At 40.4% G+C, this 19,699-nt stretch overlaps 1 protein-coding gene across 1 annotated transcript in view; it reads left to right on the top strand.

Moving 5' to 3' along the window:
* Positions 1–13,142: 13,142 nt before the first annotated feature.
* The window catches only part of LOC123967392 (up-regulator of cell proliferation-like), an 11,272-nt gene continuing 4,715 nt past the window's right edge, over positions 13,143–19,699 (top strand). Inside the window, exons 1-3 of the mRNA XM_046043480.1 lie at positions 13,143–13,172; positions 15,039–15,159; positions 17,640–19,618. Coding sequence (XP_045899436.1) covers positions 13,143–13,172; positions 15,039–15,159; positions 17,640–19,618 — 2,130 coding nt within the window. The remainder of the gene's footprint in view (positions 13,173–15,038; positions 15,160–17,639; positions 19,619–19,699) is intronic.

Raw genomic sequence — 19,699 nt, 5'->3', positions numbered from 1 at the left:
TACATGAGGCTGTGCACAGAATTCAACAAATGGGAATGGGAATTCAAAAAAGAAATGTACACATGGGTTACAAATGCTGAAACAAGAATTTCAAATTTTGGCACAGTTGCTGTGAAATCTGAGATATCTGACATGTCAGAACTTCTCACTCTTTTGAAAAGTGAGGCTTGCACAGAGCTGACTAAATGGGAGACAAAAATTCTTGGAAATTTGAAACAGTACTTCGAGCAAACAGAGGGTCATGTGTATCTAGTTGAAGGATACAAAGAGGAATTTGCAAGCAGTGCAAAGAGCCTTCGTCGAGAAATGGAGAGCTCTGTATACAATCAGCTCACAGCAGCAGCTGACATCAGACAGGGAATGACAGAACTTGACAGAATCAAGAAAAACCACACAAAAGAATTAGAGGGGAGAGTGCGTCAGCTGATTGAGGAATGTCGGGGGAAAAAAGTCCAGATGACAGACAAAGAGCTAGACAAAGAATTTGATAAGATGTGGAATAAAACAGTAAAGGAACTGTCTTTTTCTAAACAAAAGGCCACAAATATCTTCACAAATGTGGACCACTACTTCAGAGAAAATCTATCACGTAAGGGGAGTCATGCATGTGAATTATTAAGTCAAAAAAGGCTGAAAGATTGTGGACTGATTCCTTTCAAATATACAGTGGAAGGAAATTGGAACCAGTTAAAACACAAAGCCTGCCAGTTGTTCAACATTAAAGATCATGTGATGGCTTCACAGAACATGGCTGACAGCATCATAGATGCTTGCACACAGTTTGTGACTGAAAAAATGGAAAGGAAAAACAATTACCATGACACTTACATCCAGGAGATCCTACACATGATTGATGAGCGGCTGCAGAACAATCAGAATGTTAAGATAGACATTGAGTTTGAAGTTTCTCTAAAACAGCACATCTGTGGAGTTGCAGCCAGACAGTTTCAGAAAATGCATGAAGATTTCATACATGCAAACGACCCCTACGAATGTCTGAATCGAAACAAAGAAAAGTTTCGTGCTGATTTCAAAGATGTGTTCCATGAACGAGACCAGTGCCAGAAGAAGGCAGAAGAATTCACAAGCCGCTGCTTGAGGCCTGCAGTCGAAGACTTTGTCAACCGTTCATTGGGTCCTGATATTACTGGTGAAATGCTGACAAGGTTCAAGTTCAGCACACGAATGTTCTTCCAGTATTCAGTTTTATTGGATTTGCTCTCAAAGGATGACTTTGAAAACTATAAGAACTACATTTGCTCATATGAAGATCATGTAAAGAAATGGACACACAAACAAATAGAGGAACACTTCTCAAAGGGTGATAAAGTTTTTGAGTTTGAGGATCGACATGTTCTGTCAAGTATCAGCAGCATAAATTATGCTATCAACAAAGCTAAAACAAAAAAGAGTGGTAACGTGAAGACATTCGTTGAAGATGTCTGTCAAGAACTTGGTGATAAACTGGTCATTTCCCAGGATGCTCTTGGTGCTTTCATGATCCTGAACAATGCCGACCAGGAACAGTTTGCTCACTGGCTCACTGAGTGTGTGAAGGACATGGCACAGGCTCTTAGAAAGAAGTTTAAAACAGAAACCATCCAAATGAAACTGAAAAATCTTCATGTGAAGCCCCAGAACGAGCTTTTCACCCAGGTGATTGGATGTGGGAAACAGTGTCCATTCTGCAAAGCTCCTTGTGACGCAGGAGCAGATAAACATGGAGAACACTTTGCTAAACTACATCGGCCAGAGGGTCTGGGTAGATTCAAGTGGGATGGGACAAAAAAACTTGTCATTGACATATGCTCGTCCTTGGTGAACAGTGAGGCACATTTTCGCTGTAATGGTACAAAAGGTGAATGGCACCCTTACAAGAACTACACAGAAATTTTCCCAGACTGGATAATCCAGTCAGATGTAAGCTTAGAGGCGTCAGACTACTGGAAATATGTACTGGCAAAGTTCAACAAGGAGTTTGCTAAAGCATATAATGCAGAGCCTGCTGATATTCCTGAAACTTGGAAAACAATCACACGTAAGCAAGCAGAAGTGAGCCTCAAAGAGTCATTTAACATCAAGTGAGAGAAGACATGCTTTGTGATTACAGAGGTCCACATATTACATTCATCCTCTCATGGATATTTTGATCTCACTTGTTTTATATGATGAGAAGAAAATCACAAGTAGTAACATGCCATGTTTAAGATGACATGGTTGAAGATATTATCAGCAGACACATATTTTATAACTGCGGCTTACAAAACAGAAAATATAAGAAAATCACTCCAATTAGTCCTCCCCTTAACCTGAGATCACTTTAACATGTTTAATAAAAATATAAATTTTTTGTGACAGATGAAGTCATCATATTGCCACTGAGAAGATGTATATATAATATTAATATTATATATGTATAATGATAATCAAAGCAGCAAAGTGACTTTCTTTCTTTAATCAAATATGATCTGATATGTAATCTTTTATTGATTGTTTTTGTGAAGTATCTGATGTCACATTTTTACATTTAATTTTAATAGGATAGGATAGGCGATTGTTTGCTTGGAATTCATCTGTTTTTATTTCTGAAATGTATTATAAGATCATTCAATCTGAATGTAAACATGTAGGCTACACATGACCGACACATTTTTATTCCTATCTAATTGAGTATAATATGTGATTTTCTTAAGTCGGAATTTCAAATCTTTGTTTATTTCGCAATTAAGAATCTGGTGCCAACTTTTTACCGTTTATAAAGGTTCATTAAATATGTAGTGTTGTCAACATGTACACATTACTTCTTTGTGTTAACTGATTCAATAAATAGACAAAATCAGCAGACTGGCTATGAATGTCTTTAATGTTTCCAAGATCAGAATCACAGCATACAGTGTGTAATAACTTCTAAAGTAAACAGAAATAATACACCTCATTTATTTATATAGCTTTACTATAGTTTTATATAATTGTGATGTAGCCTGGCCAGAGTAGCAAGGAAGTAGGTGGCAGACACAAACATCTTATGTTCCCAGAGGTGGTAATTTTATTTACAGTGGTCTGCAGTACACAGATAACTCAAACAAAAAGACTTAAGGAAAATAACTCATTAAACTTACAGCAACGCCAACAAAACTCACATGTTGATGGCAGCACAGCCAATCTCTTTTGTCCCCTTGGAAGCACAAATCCCAGTGTTTATGTAGGGTGTTCAGTTCACACCCAGACTACTTCAGCCCATCCGATTCTGATGCAGGTTGATCTACTCCATAAGCTTACTACATAGAATTCACTTAACATTTGGAACTTAGTTACCAGTTCACTCCACCTCCACAGCCTAGAAAACAGGTCAGGGTCTTTACACATTCACTATGGTACTGTATGTGGTACTTGCTGACGGTTGACTGACTCAAGGTTGCTGACGTACTGCGGTAAGCGTGTCGACTCATTTCCATTTCCGGTGCTTGTGTGTTAGTACCGTGTTGTGCTGCTCTCGCTAAATACCAGTTACATTTGTTAGATTACAGCAGCCAACTGTCCGCTAAACACTTATTCTTACAGTAATTTTGCCTAAGCACTCACAGTTCTTTCCATCTTTTAGTGACTGCTGTTCAGTCTCATAGTTGTTAGTTTTGGTAGCTGACGCTACAGTACTTTAGCTTAGCCGTTAGCGACTTTAGCTTAGCCGCTAGCGATGGCTTCTCCTTCTCCCTCTCGCTCTCCTACTTTCTCCAGCTTGGTGTGTCAGATGTTCAGTTACTCCTCTGCCTCCTTTAGCGGTATTGGTACATGTAAGAAGTGTAGTTTATTTGTAGACATGGAGGTGAGGCTCAGTGATTTAGAAGTCCGGCTCCGCACCTTGGTAAATCAGTCTTTAGCTACTGTAGCTAGCCAGTCCCTGGTAGTCGGTGCGGATCGGCCTGAGTTAGCCTCTGGTAGCCGTCCCCCGGCATCCCCTGTGCAGCCAGGAAGGGGCTGGGTGACTGTCTGAAGGAGGAATAGTCGTAAGCATTCAAAGTCCACGGGGCACCATCAACCTGTTTTCAACAGATTTTCCCCACTCAGCGACACACCCGCTGAGAAACCAACTCTGATCATTGGCAGCTCCATTTTGAGAAACGTGAAGTTAGCAAAGCCAGCGGCCATAGTTAAGTGCATCCCTGGGGCCAGAGCAGGGGACACTTGAGTCTTATTAGAAACTGCTGGCTAAGGATAAACATAAATACAGTAAGATTTTTATTCACGTCGGCGGTAAAGACTCCCTGTTACACCAATCGGAGGTCACTAAGATTAACGTTGAGTCGGTGTGTACATATGCAAAAACAATGTCGGACACGGTAGTTTTCTCTGGACCCCTGCCAAATCTGACCAGTGATGACATGTATAGCCGCATGTCGTCATTCCGCCGCTGGTTGTCGAGGTGGTGTCCAGCAAACGATGTGGGCTTTGTTGATCATTGGCAGACTTTCTGGGGAAGACCTGGTCTGATCCGGAGAGACGGCATCCATCCCACAGCTCTCATTTCTAGAAATCTGGCCAAGTTTATTAGTGGACCAAATCCATGACAACCCAGAGTTGAGACCAGGAGGTCTCAGAGTCGCAGTCTAACACACTTTTCTGCCCTTCTAATTCAGCAGTTACCCACCCAAAACCCTACACAGAGTCACAGTCTAACACACGTTACTTAGTGAAAATCCTATAGTGACGGTGTCTGTCCCCCGACCATCGAAATTATTTAAATCAAAGGTAAACAGAAGAGGAGCTGTGCATAAAAACCTCATCAAAATTTAAACCATATGAGCAATAGTGCAAAACAATAGGAAAATTAAATGTGGACTCTTAAACATCAGATCTGTCTCTTCTAAAGGTGTACTAGTAAATGAACTAATATCAGATTATGATTATGATTATTTTGTCTAACTGAAACCTGGCTGGGTGATGGAGAATATGTTAGCCGAAATGAATCCACCCCTCCCAGTCATATTAATACTCACATTCCTCGAGGCACAGGCCGAGGAGGTGGAGTTGCAGCTATCTTCGACTCTAGCCTACTAATCAGCTCTAAACCTAAACTAAACTATAACTCATTTGAAAGCCTTGTTCTTAGTCTTTCACACCCAAGTTGGAAATCACTGCAACCTTTTCATTATAGCGTACCGAGCACCTGGCACGTATTCTGAATTCTTATCTGAATTTGCAGAGTTTTGTCAACTTTAGTCCTTAAAATGGACAAAGTTATTATTGTAGGGGATTTCAATATTCATGTGGATGTTGAGAATGACAGCTTTAGTACTGCGTTTATCTCTTTGTTAGATTCCATTGGCTTCTCTCAGAGTGTTCATGAACCGACTCACTGTTTTAATCACACCCTCAACCTTGTTCTGGTATATGGTATTGAAATTGAACATTTAATAGTGTTCCCACAGAATCCCTCTTTATCCGACCACTGTTTGATAACTTTTGAGTTTGTATTGCTGAACTACACGCCATTGGGCAAAAATTTCTACAAGATGTCTGTCTGATAGTGCTGTAGTTAAATTTAAGGATGCGATTACATCAGCTCTAAATTATTTAGTGATTCATTATCAAGTCACAAAGTATGGGAGGACTCCTATGCTAATTTCAGTCCCTCCCAAATCGATCATCTTGTTGATAATGCTGCAGGCTCGCTGCGAATGACACTCGACTCTGTAGCCCCTCTAAAAAAGAAAATAATAAAACAAAGACGGTTAGCTCCATGGTATAATACTGAAACTCACAAATTAAAGCAAATATCGCGGAAACTTCAGAGGAATTGGGCAATTTGGCAAGATAGGCTTAAAACTTACAGGAAGGCCCTCCGTAATGCCAGAGCAGCGTACTACTCGTCATTAATAGAGGAAAATAGGAGCAACCCCAGGTTTTTTTCAGCACCGTAGCCAGGCTGACAGAGAGTCACAGCTCTATTGATCCAGGTATTCCCATGGCTCTCAGTAGTTACGACTTCATGAGTTTCTTTAATGATAAAATTCTAACTATCAGAAACAAAATTCACCAAGACCTGCCCTTAACTGGCACCGACTTATCTCTAAACTCAGAAACAGCTTAGAAACAGCTGTAGAACCAGATATATGTTTAGACTGCTTTGCTTCCCTCAATCTTTACCAACTAACTTCAATAATTTCTTCATCTAAACCATCAACCTGCCTCTTAGACCCCATCCCGACTAGGTTGCTTAAAGATGTTTTACCCTTAGTCAGCACTTCTATACTAGATATGATCAATCTATCTTTATCAACAGGCTATGTACCACAGTACTTTAAAGTAGCTGTAATTAAACCTCTTCTGAAAAAGCCCTAACTTGATCCTTGTTTTAGCCAACTATAGACCTATATCTAACCTTCCATTTCTCTCTAAGATCCTTGAGAAAGCAGTCGCTAAACAGCTGTATGACTTTCTACAGAGCAATAGTTTATTTGAGGATTTTCAGTCAGGATTTAGAGCTCATCATAGCACAGAGACAGCACTGGTGAAAATTACTAACGACCTCCTTATTGCATCAGACAAAGGACTTGTCTCTGTTCTGGTTTTATTAGATCTTAGTGCTGCATTTGATACCATTGACCATCAGATCCTATTGCAGAGATTGGAATATTTCATTGGCATTAAAGGAACCGCTCTAAGCTGGTTTAAGTCCTATTTATCAGATCGATTTCAGTTTGTACATGTTAACGATGAGTCCTTCATGTACGCCAAAGTTAGTCATGGAGTTCCACAAGGATCTGTCCTTTTCACTTTATATATGCTTCCTTTAGGCAATATTATCAGGAAATATTCCAAACTTTTATTGTTATGCAGATGATACTCAGTTATATCTATCGATCAAGCCAGATGAAACTCATCAGTTAGCTAATCTTCAAATGTGCCTTCAGGATGTTAAAACCTGGATGACCTGTAATTTTCTAATGTTAAACTCAGATGAAACTGAAACACCTAAGCACCTCCGTGACGCATTATCTAAAGATATAGTTTCCCTTGATGGCATCGCCTTGGCCTCCAGCACCACCGTGAGGAATCTTGGAGTTATCTTTGATCAGGACATGTCGTTTAAGTCTCACATTAAATTTCAAGGACCGCCATTTTTCACCTACGTAATATTGCGAAAATCAGGAACATCCTGTCTAAAAATGATGCAGAAAAACTAGTCCATGCATTTGTTACTTTTAGGCTGGATTACTGCAATTCTTTATTATCACTATTGTGCACCTTCAACACTCCATGGAGGCGGTACCGGTTCAAACGTCTGCCTTTTGGAATCAAGTCTTCCAGCAACGCAATTGTAAAACATTTGGAGACCACCACCCACTGACAAAGCAGGACTACAGCATATGCTTGGCATGATAAAGTATCTGATGCAGTACATCCCTGGTGAGTCAACCATAATGGCAGCTACTGCGGACCATGAATGGCATTGGCAACATGAACATGATGAAGCCATAAAGAAACTGGAAGATGCCCTTACATCTGCTCCAGGGCTCAGGTTCTTGTTCTTTGTTCTTGAAGCCACCCGGAAGTAACTAAAACTGCAATTCATCGAGACCACTTGAGGCTGGCTGCAGAAGGGAGTCAGTTTCCATTGACCCCCATGTTAAAACTCCCAACATTTAGCAGTAAAGAACATGTTTACAGCCAGGTTCCAAAAACGCTTTTAATGTATATTTCTAATATTACCCTTCATGACAACTGTTAGGGGGGTGAATTTTTTTATTACAGTTTAAATTATATTAAGCCGTAAAGTTATTAGGGCCGTGGTCACTATGATTGATAGGTGGCTGCTGTTGCTATCATAATTCATTCAGTCTATAGCAACATTACCTTTACTGTCTTTACTGTTTTCTGTGTATATTGTGTAGGCTGCCTCCCTCCCCTCTCTCTCTCCTTCCGTCCCTCTCTCTCTGTCCCTCTCTTGCCCTCTCTTTCTCTCTCTCTCTCTCTGTTATGAGTCCGCAGTCCTCCTCCCCAACCCCTTGTGTTTATGTTCTCTTCCTGTGTCTCCTGTTAGTCTGTCTGTCTGTCTCTCTGTGTTGTCTGGGCGTGGCTTCTCACTCTGGGCCTGGCTCTCCACCTCCACCTGCACACCTGATCCAGATTCCACTAATCAAGACTCTGCAGTACATCAACCCGCTTCTTCACCTCACTTGTCACCAGAGCGTTTACCTCAGTGGTATTTGTGCTGTGGCCTACAAGTCTCGAGTTGTATATTCTGTTTTTTGTCTCTTGTGAGATCACTTGCCTTGTGTCTCTGTGCTCAGGATCACTGCCTGCCTGGAAATTCTGCCACTGCCTCGCTCAGCTCACTGCCCGCCTGGAAATCCACTCGCTGGTCTCCATTCCCTGGCCTTTCAAGTGTTAACCCCCTCCCCATCTTTATGTCAGAAAGACTCAGGCTCACTGGAATGCTCTTTATACACCCAATCATGTTACAAACCTGTTGCCATTTAACCTTATTAATTGTGAGATGTTCCACCAGGTCTGTGCTTGTAGCATTTCACAACTTTCTCAATTTTTTGTTGCTAGTGTTCCAACTTTTTTGAAAGGTGTTCATCAAATTCAAAATGGGCTTAAATTTTTCAAAAAACAATAAAATTTTCAAGCTTCAACATTTATTAAGTTGTTTTTGTGCAATGTATAATTAAATAAGGGTTATCAATGTTTTGAACATCATCACATTTTGAGTTGAGGATGGAGGGATGAAGGGGTCGGAGCGGCTAGGAACCCGTGGGGTCGAGATTCAGGGTGGGGGCTCGTCTCAATAAGCGGCTTGGTCTTATGAACCCCCAAAAGAATAACAGATTGAACGGAAATTGTTGGTATGGTTGTTGCCTTGTGGGATGATGCGGATGGGGGAGTTATGTGTCCAATGGAGAGAGAGAAATAGGTGCTTGGTACAACAGTGTGACAGCAGGGGAGATCGTTTGGAATGTACGGAGAAATGTGAGCTTGGGAAGGAGGCTTGAAAGGGAGTGGACTAACCTCTTGGTACAGGTATTAGATTTTCGCTGTTATAGCTGTTTTTCGTCCAAGAACGGCGGTCCTTAGTGTCAACGGAGCCCGTCTGGCAGGCCGCCATCTTGGTGAGGTCGGTTTAGCAGACAGGTTTTGTTTAGGTCGTCAGATTGAAGTAGAGAAGAAGAGTTTGCTTTGGCAGAGGCTGTCTTTATCGACCCATAAGAGCTGCACGGACATGCAGGATAGTATTGATTTGTCTCTTCAATATGGAGAGAAAGAGCCCTGTGTGATGTTCTGTTTGCAAGCTGTGGCCTGTAAGCATGGGAGTGCTTTTGGTCATAGGAATATTGACTGTTTTTAATCAATATTTCAGTGTGTTGGAAGCTTTATGTTATTGGAATGTGGTTGTGTGGAGAGAAATAATGTTTTGAATACTGAGTAAGATAGACCATTCTCAGAAATGCTCAAAGAAGGAAATCCGGGTGTATGGGCGAAGCAAAACGAAGGCAGAGGTTGGTGTCATGTGGGTGGGTTGCGTGGTGCTTGGAATATGGGACTGAGGATAGGGCTATTGGTGCTTGGCAGGGTGGTGCCAGGGGGGAAGAGAGATGGATCTATGCCGTGGTAGTCCTGGTGGTGATGCTGATGGCTGGTGCGGTTGATTGGGAAAGTGGAGGAAGGTGCTGTTTATTCCGCATGTATATATCTCTACGTATTTATGTCAGCTGTATGGTTGCCTACACGTAGCACCTTATTGCCAAAGCAATCCTCGTATGTGTAAAACACTACTAGGCAATAAAGCTCCTTCTGATTCTGGTCTGGGATAGCCTCGATGTCTGGCTGGAACCAGGAGTGGAGGTGAAGGAACTGGCGGCTGAACTGTCTTCAGCGTATTTAAGGTGTCGATGAGACGTAGTCTGGGGTATCTGTGCGGCCATGACCGTGCTGGGTGGGGTCATGGGAGTGGCAGGTTCTGGTGTTGACTATGCAGGGCCCTCATGTGAGAGGGGGCAGCGGATATACTGGCATGATGGCAATGATTTCTAGTCAGAAGAACACTACAGCACTGAGTAGCTGTCTGTCTTTCAAACTGCTACAGTAAAACTATGAAGAAAAAAAGCTCACTCCTAATTCAACAGAGCAGCTGTTCTTGCTGAGAAATTGCTAATGAACTTAAGTAATTGCAAAGGGTGGTGTTTACACAGATTTTGGTAACAATATTCGCTGTAACAATATTTACAATATTTTTAGAGAATCATTAATGGGTATTGAGTCAATATGCCTCATTTAGTTTGGTTGAATAGCACTAGAGTTGGTTTTCCCCCTTGGTGCGGTTCGTTTGGGCAGGTGTGAATGCAGCAATCCCACTGGGGTGCGCACCAAAAGCGGTCCAAACAAGCGGCAAGCTAAATCCATCTGCTGACTGAGAAATGTGTTCAGCGATCTTATAATTTATCTGTATAAGCCACTATGTTTATGAAAATCATTTTATAAGGTATAGCCTACTTGTCAGCGCAGGTATTTCCCTGATTAATACGTTAAAATCTGTTTTAAAAAAAAGAGGGCAAGTACTCCATTTACCCTGTCAGTCCATAAAAAGTGTGTGACAGCGATACCACAGTATACTATAGGCGAATAAGCCCCGAATTATTATTGTACATGTCCTGTTTTCACTTTATTATTCATAACAGGCAATGCAGTCGATCTGCGGCCTAACATTAGGCTACCATTCATGAAAGGGCTGCACAAAGGTCTGTCAGTCACCGGAGTTTGATTTCCCCATGTGGGTCCTGATGATGCAGAATGACAATCGCCAAAGCGGTCCAATCAACAAGTTACCTGTAGGTCTGTGTAACGTCATGGTTACTTCTCTTGGTTCGTTTGTAAAACTGCAGTGTGAACATGAACCGGACCAGAACTAAAATACAGCAGTGTATAATTTTTTTCACTTGGTCCAGACCAAATGTGAAAGCAAACAAGACCATGTCTTCTAATATGGGTGTTAATGTGTTAAAACTTTGAAAAGTCAAAAGGGCAACTTCTATTCAGAATTCTTGACAATAAGTGCAATTAAAGAAAAGGTTGTTGTAATTTCCATAAGAACTTCTTTAATTTTATTTGGAATGAGGAATTATTAGATCCTGACCAGATATTATCTGCCAAGAGTTCAGGGAAATTTAGTTTCCATAAGAGGGCTGATTTGTAAGCTCCACATTTGTACTTTGAAATTGTGACATTGTTAGGAGTTGTGTGAAGGAAGGAGTGCTGAAAGGGAGCGGAGAATCATAGTTGGTTGGTCGGTGCTTTGTCCTTTAACATCTAATGTGTGTGTGTGTGAGTGAGTGAGTGAGTGAGTGAGTGAGAGAGAGCACTGTTTCTACTGGCCTCCCCTGCTGATTTTAACTGAATGCTCTGATTAATGCTAGCCTACACACAGAACTTAACAGATAACTAACTGTAAATAAGTTAACATAAATAAAACAATATCTACAGTAGTTTAATAAGGTCTATACATAGGCAACAGGTATATGCACAGTTTCTTTTTATTTGCTCTGTGGTATATGTAAAAAGCAGCAACAACATGATGAGGTAGTGTTAAAATGACAGAGAGAGAGAAACATCAGTTTCTGGGGCCTCCTCCACTGATTTTAAGTGATTTTAAACAGCAGGAACAAGATGATCCTCACATAAGAAGTCGGACATTTGGATACAGGTTCCATCATGACAGCATTTGAGCACCAAGCATCATAGATGTAAAAGAGAGTCCCTCCCCTGGAGTCCACTGCTGATAGCTTAAGCTTGATTTATACTCCTGCCTAGGGTCTACGTGGTCTACGCCAGGCATACTTGTGCGTCTGTGTGTCCGTCAATCTGTAATAACACCTCCAAACGCCAGTCGGCAGTAGCGCTACAGCGTCCACTGTGTTGACTTTTGCCATCCGAGCAGGCTAACTTCCGGTTTAGCGCTCCGCTATAACGTGAATGAGGGTAAAATTGTAAATGGGTGGCTGGTATAGATTTTTCAAATGTTATCAACCGAATGGATCACATTCTGATAGTGAAACAAATCATTTTGCTCGGGTTTTGAAGGTCAAATATATTGATTCACCATGGCCGCTAGTAAAGGTTACTTCAAAGCACGGGCACTTCCTGTCAGCTCGGAGGCATTGCGAGGCTACCCAGCCGACCAATCACAGAGCTTACGGTCTGCGTCGACTCGACGTGTAGCTACATTTTTGAGGAGGTACACGTCAGGCTACGCCGTAGGTGACGGCGTAGGGTAGGCGGCTAAGCAGAGGCTACGCCGTCGATTCGAGGCAGAAGTATAAATTGAAATTTTGGAGGCAGTAACATGGGCTACATAACACTTCTGTTGCCTAGTTAATAGATAGTTTCTGAACTAAATCTCATTTATAGCTTCATATTTAACTAAAAAAAGTAAGTAATTGCAGTTAATATTTATATATTATTCCCCAAAATTATCTGTAAACACATGGAAAAATTGCTGTTTTGCAAGATATTTTAAACCTGCAGCAATAATTGATAATCATGATAGGCTACAGGTCACAAACATACATTTCCTCATCACAAACTGATGCAGCTATTACAAAGTGCTGATGTATTGCAATTATCCGCAGAAGACATCTCACCTCATTGAAATGAGTCTGCTGGTATTTGTGTCTGTGAACAGTGGATTGGGAGGCTACAAATCAGCATGGTCGCTGCATTGCAGTGCTCTGTAACACCCACCAGAGGGCAGAAAATCTACATTAATTTACATACCACAATCTGAGAAACACTGTCTGTGCAGTAAGAGAATTAAAATGGCACCTTTCATACATCAGTTTTCATTTATTCTCACTTTAATTTTACCATTGCTTTATTTTTCTAAAGGTGATTGAAATGTTGAACTCTCTTCGGCGAGAACATTTGAATGATTTAAAACTATTGAGGTAAAACCTGCTCTCAGGTGAGACTGAATAACATGCACAGCTGCTAAATCACGACTTGACAAATACAGTTTAGGCTTCATCTCAATTATAGAAATCCAAAAGCCAAGTTACACCACAGCCTACAACTTGCAGGTGTGCAAAAATGCAGTGTTTTATGATGGGTTACGGACAATTCTGTGGCCTACTGGACAATGTGTTGTGATGGTGAAAATAAAGAGGAACCAGATCCATGTAAGTAAAGTATAATTAATAAATTTGTGCAGTTTACTTAGGCTTCATTTCCGAGAAAACACATGCTCATTTGGAAACCAAAAGTGGAAGTTTTCAACCAGCAGTATAAAAGTAGTGTCTGCACTGCAGGTATTCATTGGCATATGCAGCGATGTGCGCAGCTACATCTACAGAACAAATCATTTAGCATACCAACGCATATGGTATAGGGAGGAACTCCTGGATGCAAGAATGCTAATTTGCCGAGGGCACGTCTCTTCTGCAAAGGTGGGTTTCAATGTGCTTTTGTTAATGATTTTTCTGTTAGGCAATGTGCCTGATGAGATCTATTTCAGCACCGCTATCAAAGTATTTATTTATTTATATTTTTTGCCGCTATCAAAGCACCATAATCTGACCGCGGGCCTGATATTATTGTTGGCGAGCAGTTTCCGCGATGGTTCATAATCACAGAGAAAATTAATGTGTTTCCCTTGTCAATAAACTTCATCTATTATGTGCTTTATAATGCCAAGTCACAATAACATATGGTTTTAGGCCACCGAATAATTAAGTAAATTTAATTTCTTAATATATCTAATATATCTAATTATTAAGAGGAGAAATGACGAGCAAAACAGAAGGAGTTCCGCCAACGATGGAGCACTTGGGGAGGAGAAGGGACAGCAGTCAAACACACATCCAAGCATCTCACACCTGAAGATGAGGAAGAGTCCTCAGGAGAACGACCAGCACCCTGCAAAGTCTCCAAGATAGGCTTTAGTCGAACCCCATATCTATCAAACTTGGAGCAACAAAAGAGCCTGTACCAACAATTCCTCCAAAAAAGGCAGGGCTGGCGTCAGTTTTTAACGAAGATGATGATAGTGAACCGGAGGAGATGCCCCCTGAAGCGAAGAGTGTGAATGTTAGTTTCCGTTTGAGCACTTAGGCTCAGTGTATGAATGTGTGTGACTGGTGAAAGCAGATGTAGTGTAAAAGCGCTTTGAGTGGTCGAAAAGACTAGAAAGGCGCTACACAAGTATGGAGCATTTACATTTACATCAATTTAATGGCTATTCTCTGCTGATCTTTTGGTGGTGGGGGGGGGCTGATAGACTAGACAGTTGCAATTTGCAACCTTACTGCTAGATGCCACACAATCTTACACACTGAACCTTTTACTCAAAGTATGAAGTTGAAACAAGTTATAAGAACAACTAAAAAAACAATGTTAAGACAACTAGAGCACTGTAGTTATATAAACTTTATGAACTTGAAACAAAGGCAGCAGGTGAACCTACAATTTCCAAGTTAAAGTAACTTGAAATGTCTTACTGTGTATTTGTTTAAGCAATTCTTTTTCTTCTGTAGAATCTTTGGTTCTGTTCTGTTCTGTCTGTCAAGAATCAGTCATGAGAATCGAATCACCTGAACTGGCAAGCATGTGTACACTACAAGGATTTGACTCCTTTTTTAGGTTGCTCTCAATATGCTTATAGTTCCAAGTATGATTTTTTGAAAGACAGAAATAGACACAGCTCAACACAAGGACAACAAAGCTGAACAAAGCATGATTCCATTTTTACAAACAGTAGCTAATTCTAACTTGATTCTAGTTGATTGTTGTGATTGGACAAATTATGCAGTCAAGTAGGCTGCATCGCATTTTAAACTTTGTAGGATATTGTGAGAATAAAACCTTAATAGACTTGTTTGAATAATGTGGAGTAAGTGTGGGGTGACTGAGAGTGAACCCACCATGGAGCTAAACTGCTAGTTCCAAAAAATACAAGAAATCCAAAAGAAATTCTGTCAATAATATTATGTATATGGTATAATGAGTTAATTTATCACATTTACATCATATCTTTCTCATTTGTCAAGGACATCAGTGATGAAGATTCATTTATTGAAGTTTACTGTGAGGAAGTAGAGGACACTCCATCAACACCATGGCCTGGCAGCAAGGGTGACTGTCAACCGACTGACGATGCAAGTGGTCAAGGTCAGCTTTATGCAATCTATTGTTCAGCAGAAAGCCACTAAATGTTGTGCAGGATGTGAGTAGCGTCTAGTAAATTCATTATTATTATTATCAGCATTGTAATTATTGTTATTTCCACAGTGCCCTGCCGTCATTTGAAGTCAACAGTCTATAATGTCAGTAGTTTATTTATCATTATACAACACAAGGTTGTATAACTAAATGAAAGTTTGTAGTCCCTTCATGCTACACACACAAAACTTGCAAAGATGTTTATGAAGAACTGAAGGGAAAAACAAAATCTGCACACCAAGTGAGTAAGATAAACATAGTAAGGAAAATTAAAAAATAAGGCAATAAGTCACAAAGTCCTTCCCAAAAATCCCTGTTATGTAATAGATGAATACTATGGATAAATGCAAACACAAACTTCAATTTAAAGACACAAATCTCAATTAACAGGTGGCATGATGGTGCAGTGGTTAGCACTGTTGCCTCACAGCAAGAAGGTCATGGGTCTGAACCTTGGTCGTCCCAGGCCTTTTTATGTTGAGTTTGCATGTTCTGCCCATGTTTGCGTGGGTTCTCTTCAGGGGCTCTGGCTTTCTCCCACCATCCAAAAACATGCAGGCTAGGCTAATTGGTGATTCCCCCTCCCCTTTAGCCAAGCCTGCCTGTCTTTGCCGGGACCGAGCACAGCCTCCGAGACTGATGTCTTTTAGTCAGTTAAAAATCTTTGTCCTTGATGGGCCAGATCCTGCCATCCTGCCCTGGTGACTTAATGAACTTTTGATATGCTTTCAAGTAGTCCCTTTTTTTTCTGTATTACACTTGCATATAAATACACCAAGTTCATTGTGAAGTAAATTTGGGCTTAGGACCACAGGGATTTTAGAAAGAAAGAGTGTGCTGGAATTGTTTGTAGGCAAAATTGAATGCTATTTTTTTTTTTGTTGAGGCTATATACTTATTAGTGTTCAGGTAGCAGTAGTTACAATTCTTAAGAAAAGCACTTGCCAAGCAAAGGGCTTTTCAAAAGAAAAATTAACTTTATTAAAACATTTAGATAGCCTAATGGATTTGTGAAATCTACGATGAAATAAACGTAGCTTTAGTTGAGCATATTTACAGTAGGCTGCAAACCTTGTCAATGAAATATAAGGGCAAAAAACAACATCCAAAAACAAAATAATCGTTCGGTAATCGTAATCGAGGTGAAATGTTCAATTTATTGTGATTTTGATTGTAAGTGAAATCGTCCAGCCAGGTTTGCAAAATAAACACCTCTCTTCTTAACGAGCCATGTGCAACACATTCAGCTTATAGCTTTTCATTTTCAGTTGGCACTGACCCTTGCTTTCTTCAGTTAAAATGACAAATGTTGCCAGCAGCAGGTCATAGCAGTTGCTAATTATTATGACGTGCGTAACTTGATAACAGAACAAAAGTAAACGTGGTTGTTGTCGGGTTTGTGAGCCACTATTTAGATTAAATAGTGAAAAATAAGGTGGTCTGAATTTAGAAAACTACAGTTCGTATTTCAATGCGTCAGATAATACTGAATCATCTTTTAGTATCAGTATTGGACTTTTTGGGAAATACCCAATATTATACGACTGATTCGATTAAAATTTATATTGGAAGATTCTGATTTGTACATCTTGCTGCTTGCAAAAAAAAATAACAAACAAATCTTTTCTACTGAGATTTCTACAGAGATCTGCACTGGCCTTGCAAGTTCTCTCTGACAAGGCTTTTGTCCTCTAATGCAAACATAGCTTTAATATATCGAATCAGTATAACCTCAAACAAGTACAACATGAATACTGTGTGACAATGTTCTTAGATACTGGGTTGTTCAAACTTACAGTTTGCAAAACCTAATTTAAATACAATAAAACCTTTTGTCTCCCCAAAAAAATCTAATAACTGACAAAGTAGCTGAAATTGTTCAAGATGACTTGCCATGAAAATATTAATTCAAGGGAACTTTTTATTGGTCTAAAAGTCTACTTAAAAAAACCATCAAATTATGTCACTCTCTTGTACTTGATGATATCCACAGTTTGCAGTGTTTTATGATATATATACATTATTATTTGGAACTTGTTATACATTTTGTTTTATGTTTTTTTAGGGAAATATATTTATTATGACATTTCTAATCCTCTGGGCAAAAGTATTCTGTGGATGGGCAAAAATAATTTTACAACTGACTGACAAACATATCATCTTTAGGCCCGTGTTGTGGGGCAGCAAAACTTAAACAATGCAATATATGGCATTGAATGAACATAAACGCAGATTGTCTGGAGGTTTGTAGCTAACTTCAACTTAAATGCAAAAGCAGCATGAAATAAATGTGCGTTGTGCAGCATTAACAGACATTTCAGCATTCAAATTTGTGTCATGTGTCATCAATGTGTCACTTAACTTTGGATCCATGTTTTATTAAAACACGTATGATTGGTTTGAAATAACTAACATGTTCACATCCACAGAGACACAACTGGAGAGCTTATTGAAGGATCTGGGGTTGGAGCACCACTTCACAGAGAAGCTGTCCCTGGGCACAGTACTTCAGATTGAAGAGAGGACCATTACTGATGAACCTGCCAAGTGTAATTCAGATCTTCCATGGTATATTCTAAGGAAACTGATGATGGTTAACGTGACAGCTAGAAATATGAAATGTACATCAGAATGTGAATCAACCTGTGAGGCTGCTTCAGGAAATGCAAAGTTAAAAGTTGATGGTCTGTTTGATAGTCTACATTCAGGTGACGTGATAAACCCCCTTGACATAATCACTGCTCTCTTTCTGTGTTCTGATGGTTTTGTACGGCAGGAAATGGCACTCAAAATGTCTATGTGTCAGTTTTCTGTGCCTCTGCTGCTTCCTAATTGTGACACAAAGCAGTGCACACTCATGCTTTGGGCCATGAGAGACATTGTGAAAAAGTACAGACCTCAGTCACTTTCAGAGTCCAAGGGTTTTATTGAAGACAGGATTGTTGTCTCTGAACTTCCAATGATATCTTTTGTGAGACTGGGTGAGTGCTCCTTGTCCAAGTCTGAGACCCTCAATCAGCTTCTGAGCAATTCTCAGCAGTACCATGACACATTTATTCACCGTAACATGGAATGTGGTGACAGTTCAAGGAGAATATCCAATGGATTGGCTGAAGTTACTTGGTACCTTCCTTGTGGGAACAAAAACATGGATATTTTCAGTGAGCCAGTAGCTGTAGCTAACCTTCGTGGGGACATTGCTTCATTTGAAAGACAATTTTCTTTTTTGTGTCAGACATCTGCAGCAGTGTTTGTGTTCTTTGACAATTTGGACTCTGAGTGCGAGCTGCTTATCAACCAACACCACAAGGCACAGATCTTCTTAGTGGGCAACCATCAAAGACAGAGCTTCAGTAAAGATGCTCTTACTAGGTTAGCGAGAAAGTTGGGTTTGACTAACAGCAACATCCTTTTGAAGGCTAAGCACATGAATGATGCAGACTTCATCAAACATCTGCGGAAAACAGTCAGCAATGTAGTTTATAGCGCAAAGATGAAGATGGGGATTGAGCAGATGGCTAACATTGCCCATGAATTGGGTATCTTGGTGGATGAGGACTGTGCAGAGTGCCAGACTGCCAAGAAAAATGCAGATGCCATCACTGCAGAAATTCAAGACAACCTTAAATACAAAGAAGCTCAGCTTCCCTTGCAGGGCCAAATATGGAAGGAACTGACTCTCTTAGAGAAGGAAGAATTTCGCCTTCGAAAAGTTGGGTCTGAAAACATAGAAAAGTACAAAAGTGATCTTCAGATACAGAAAATAAAACTTCGGGAAAAACAGAACTCTTGTGACATGTCAAACGCTATGACATGTTTCATCAATGCAATATCAAGTCCAGGGATAGAGAGGAGATATTTCCTGAAATGGTTGCGAATGAACCTCGATAACCTGTCTCGAGAAAAACTGTCTGGCCTCCGGGAGCTGTACAAAAAGAAATGTGAAAATTCTGAGAACAAAGAGGAGATCAAAGAAATTGACAGACAACTTTCCAACAGCTCACTGGGGACTGAACACTTCTTCCGTGAAATGGGTCAGATCTATGAAGCTTCACTTTCCCTTCCAGAAACAGACCCATCACGTCAACAATTACAACATCTGCCCAAACTATGTGCTGAAATGTTGCTTGATGGATTTCCCCTTGAGCTTGTAGATGGAGATGCATCCAACATACCTCTCAGATGGGTGAGTGACGTTCTCTCTCAGCTCAATGACTTGGTGTCTCCTAAGAGCAAGATACTGGTAGTCACAGTTCTTGGAGTTCAGAGCACAGGAAAGTCCACTCTCCTCAACACCATGTTTGGAGTGCAGTTTGCAGTCAGCAGTGGTCGATGCACTCGAGGTGCGTTTATGTTGCTGATCAGAATCAATGAAGATGTCAAAAAAGAACTCAACTGTGACTTCATGGTGATCATTGACACTGAGGGCTTAAAGTCACCAGAGCTTGCTCAACTGGACAATAGCCATGAGCACGACAACGAGCTTGCA

This window comes from Micropterus dolomieu, unplaced genomic scaffold (genome assembly GCF_021292245.1).
Source record: "Micropterus dolomieu isolate WLL.071019.BEF.003 ecotype Adirondacks unplaced genomic scaffold, ASM2129224v1 scaffold_342, whole genome shotgun sequence".
NCBI classification, from domain to species: Eukaryota; Metazoa; Chordata; class Actinopteri; order Centrarchiformes; family Centrarchidae; genus Micropterus; species Micropterus dolomieu.
Note: the sequence above shows the minus strand (reverse complement) of the source record. Positions and strands in the feature narration are given on the sequence as shown.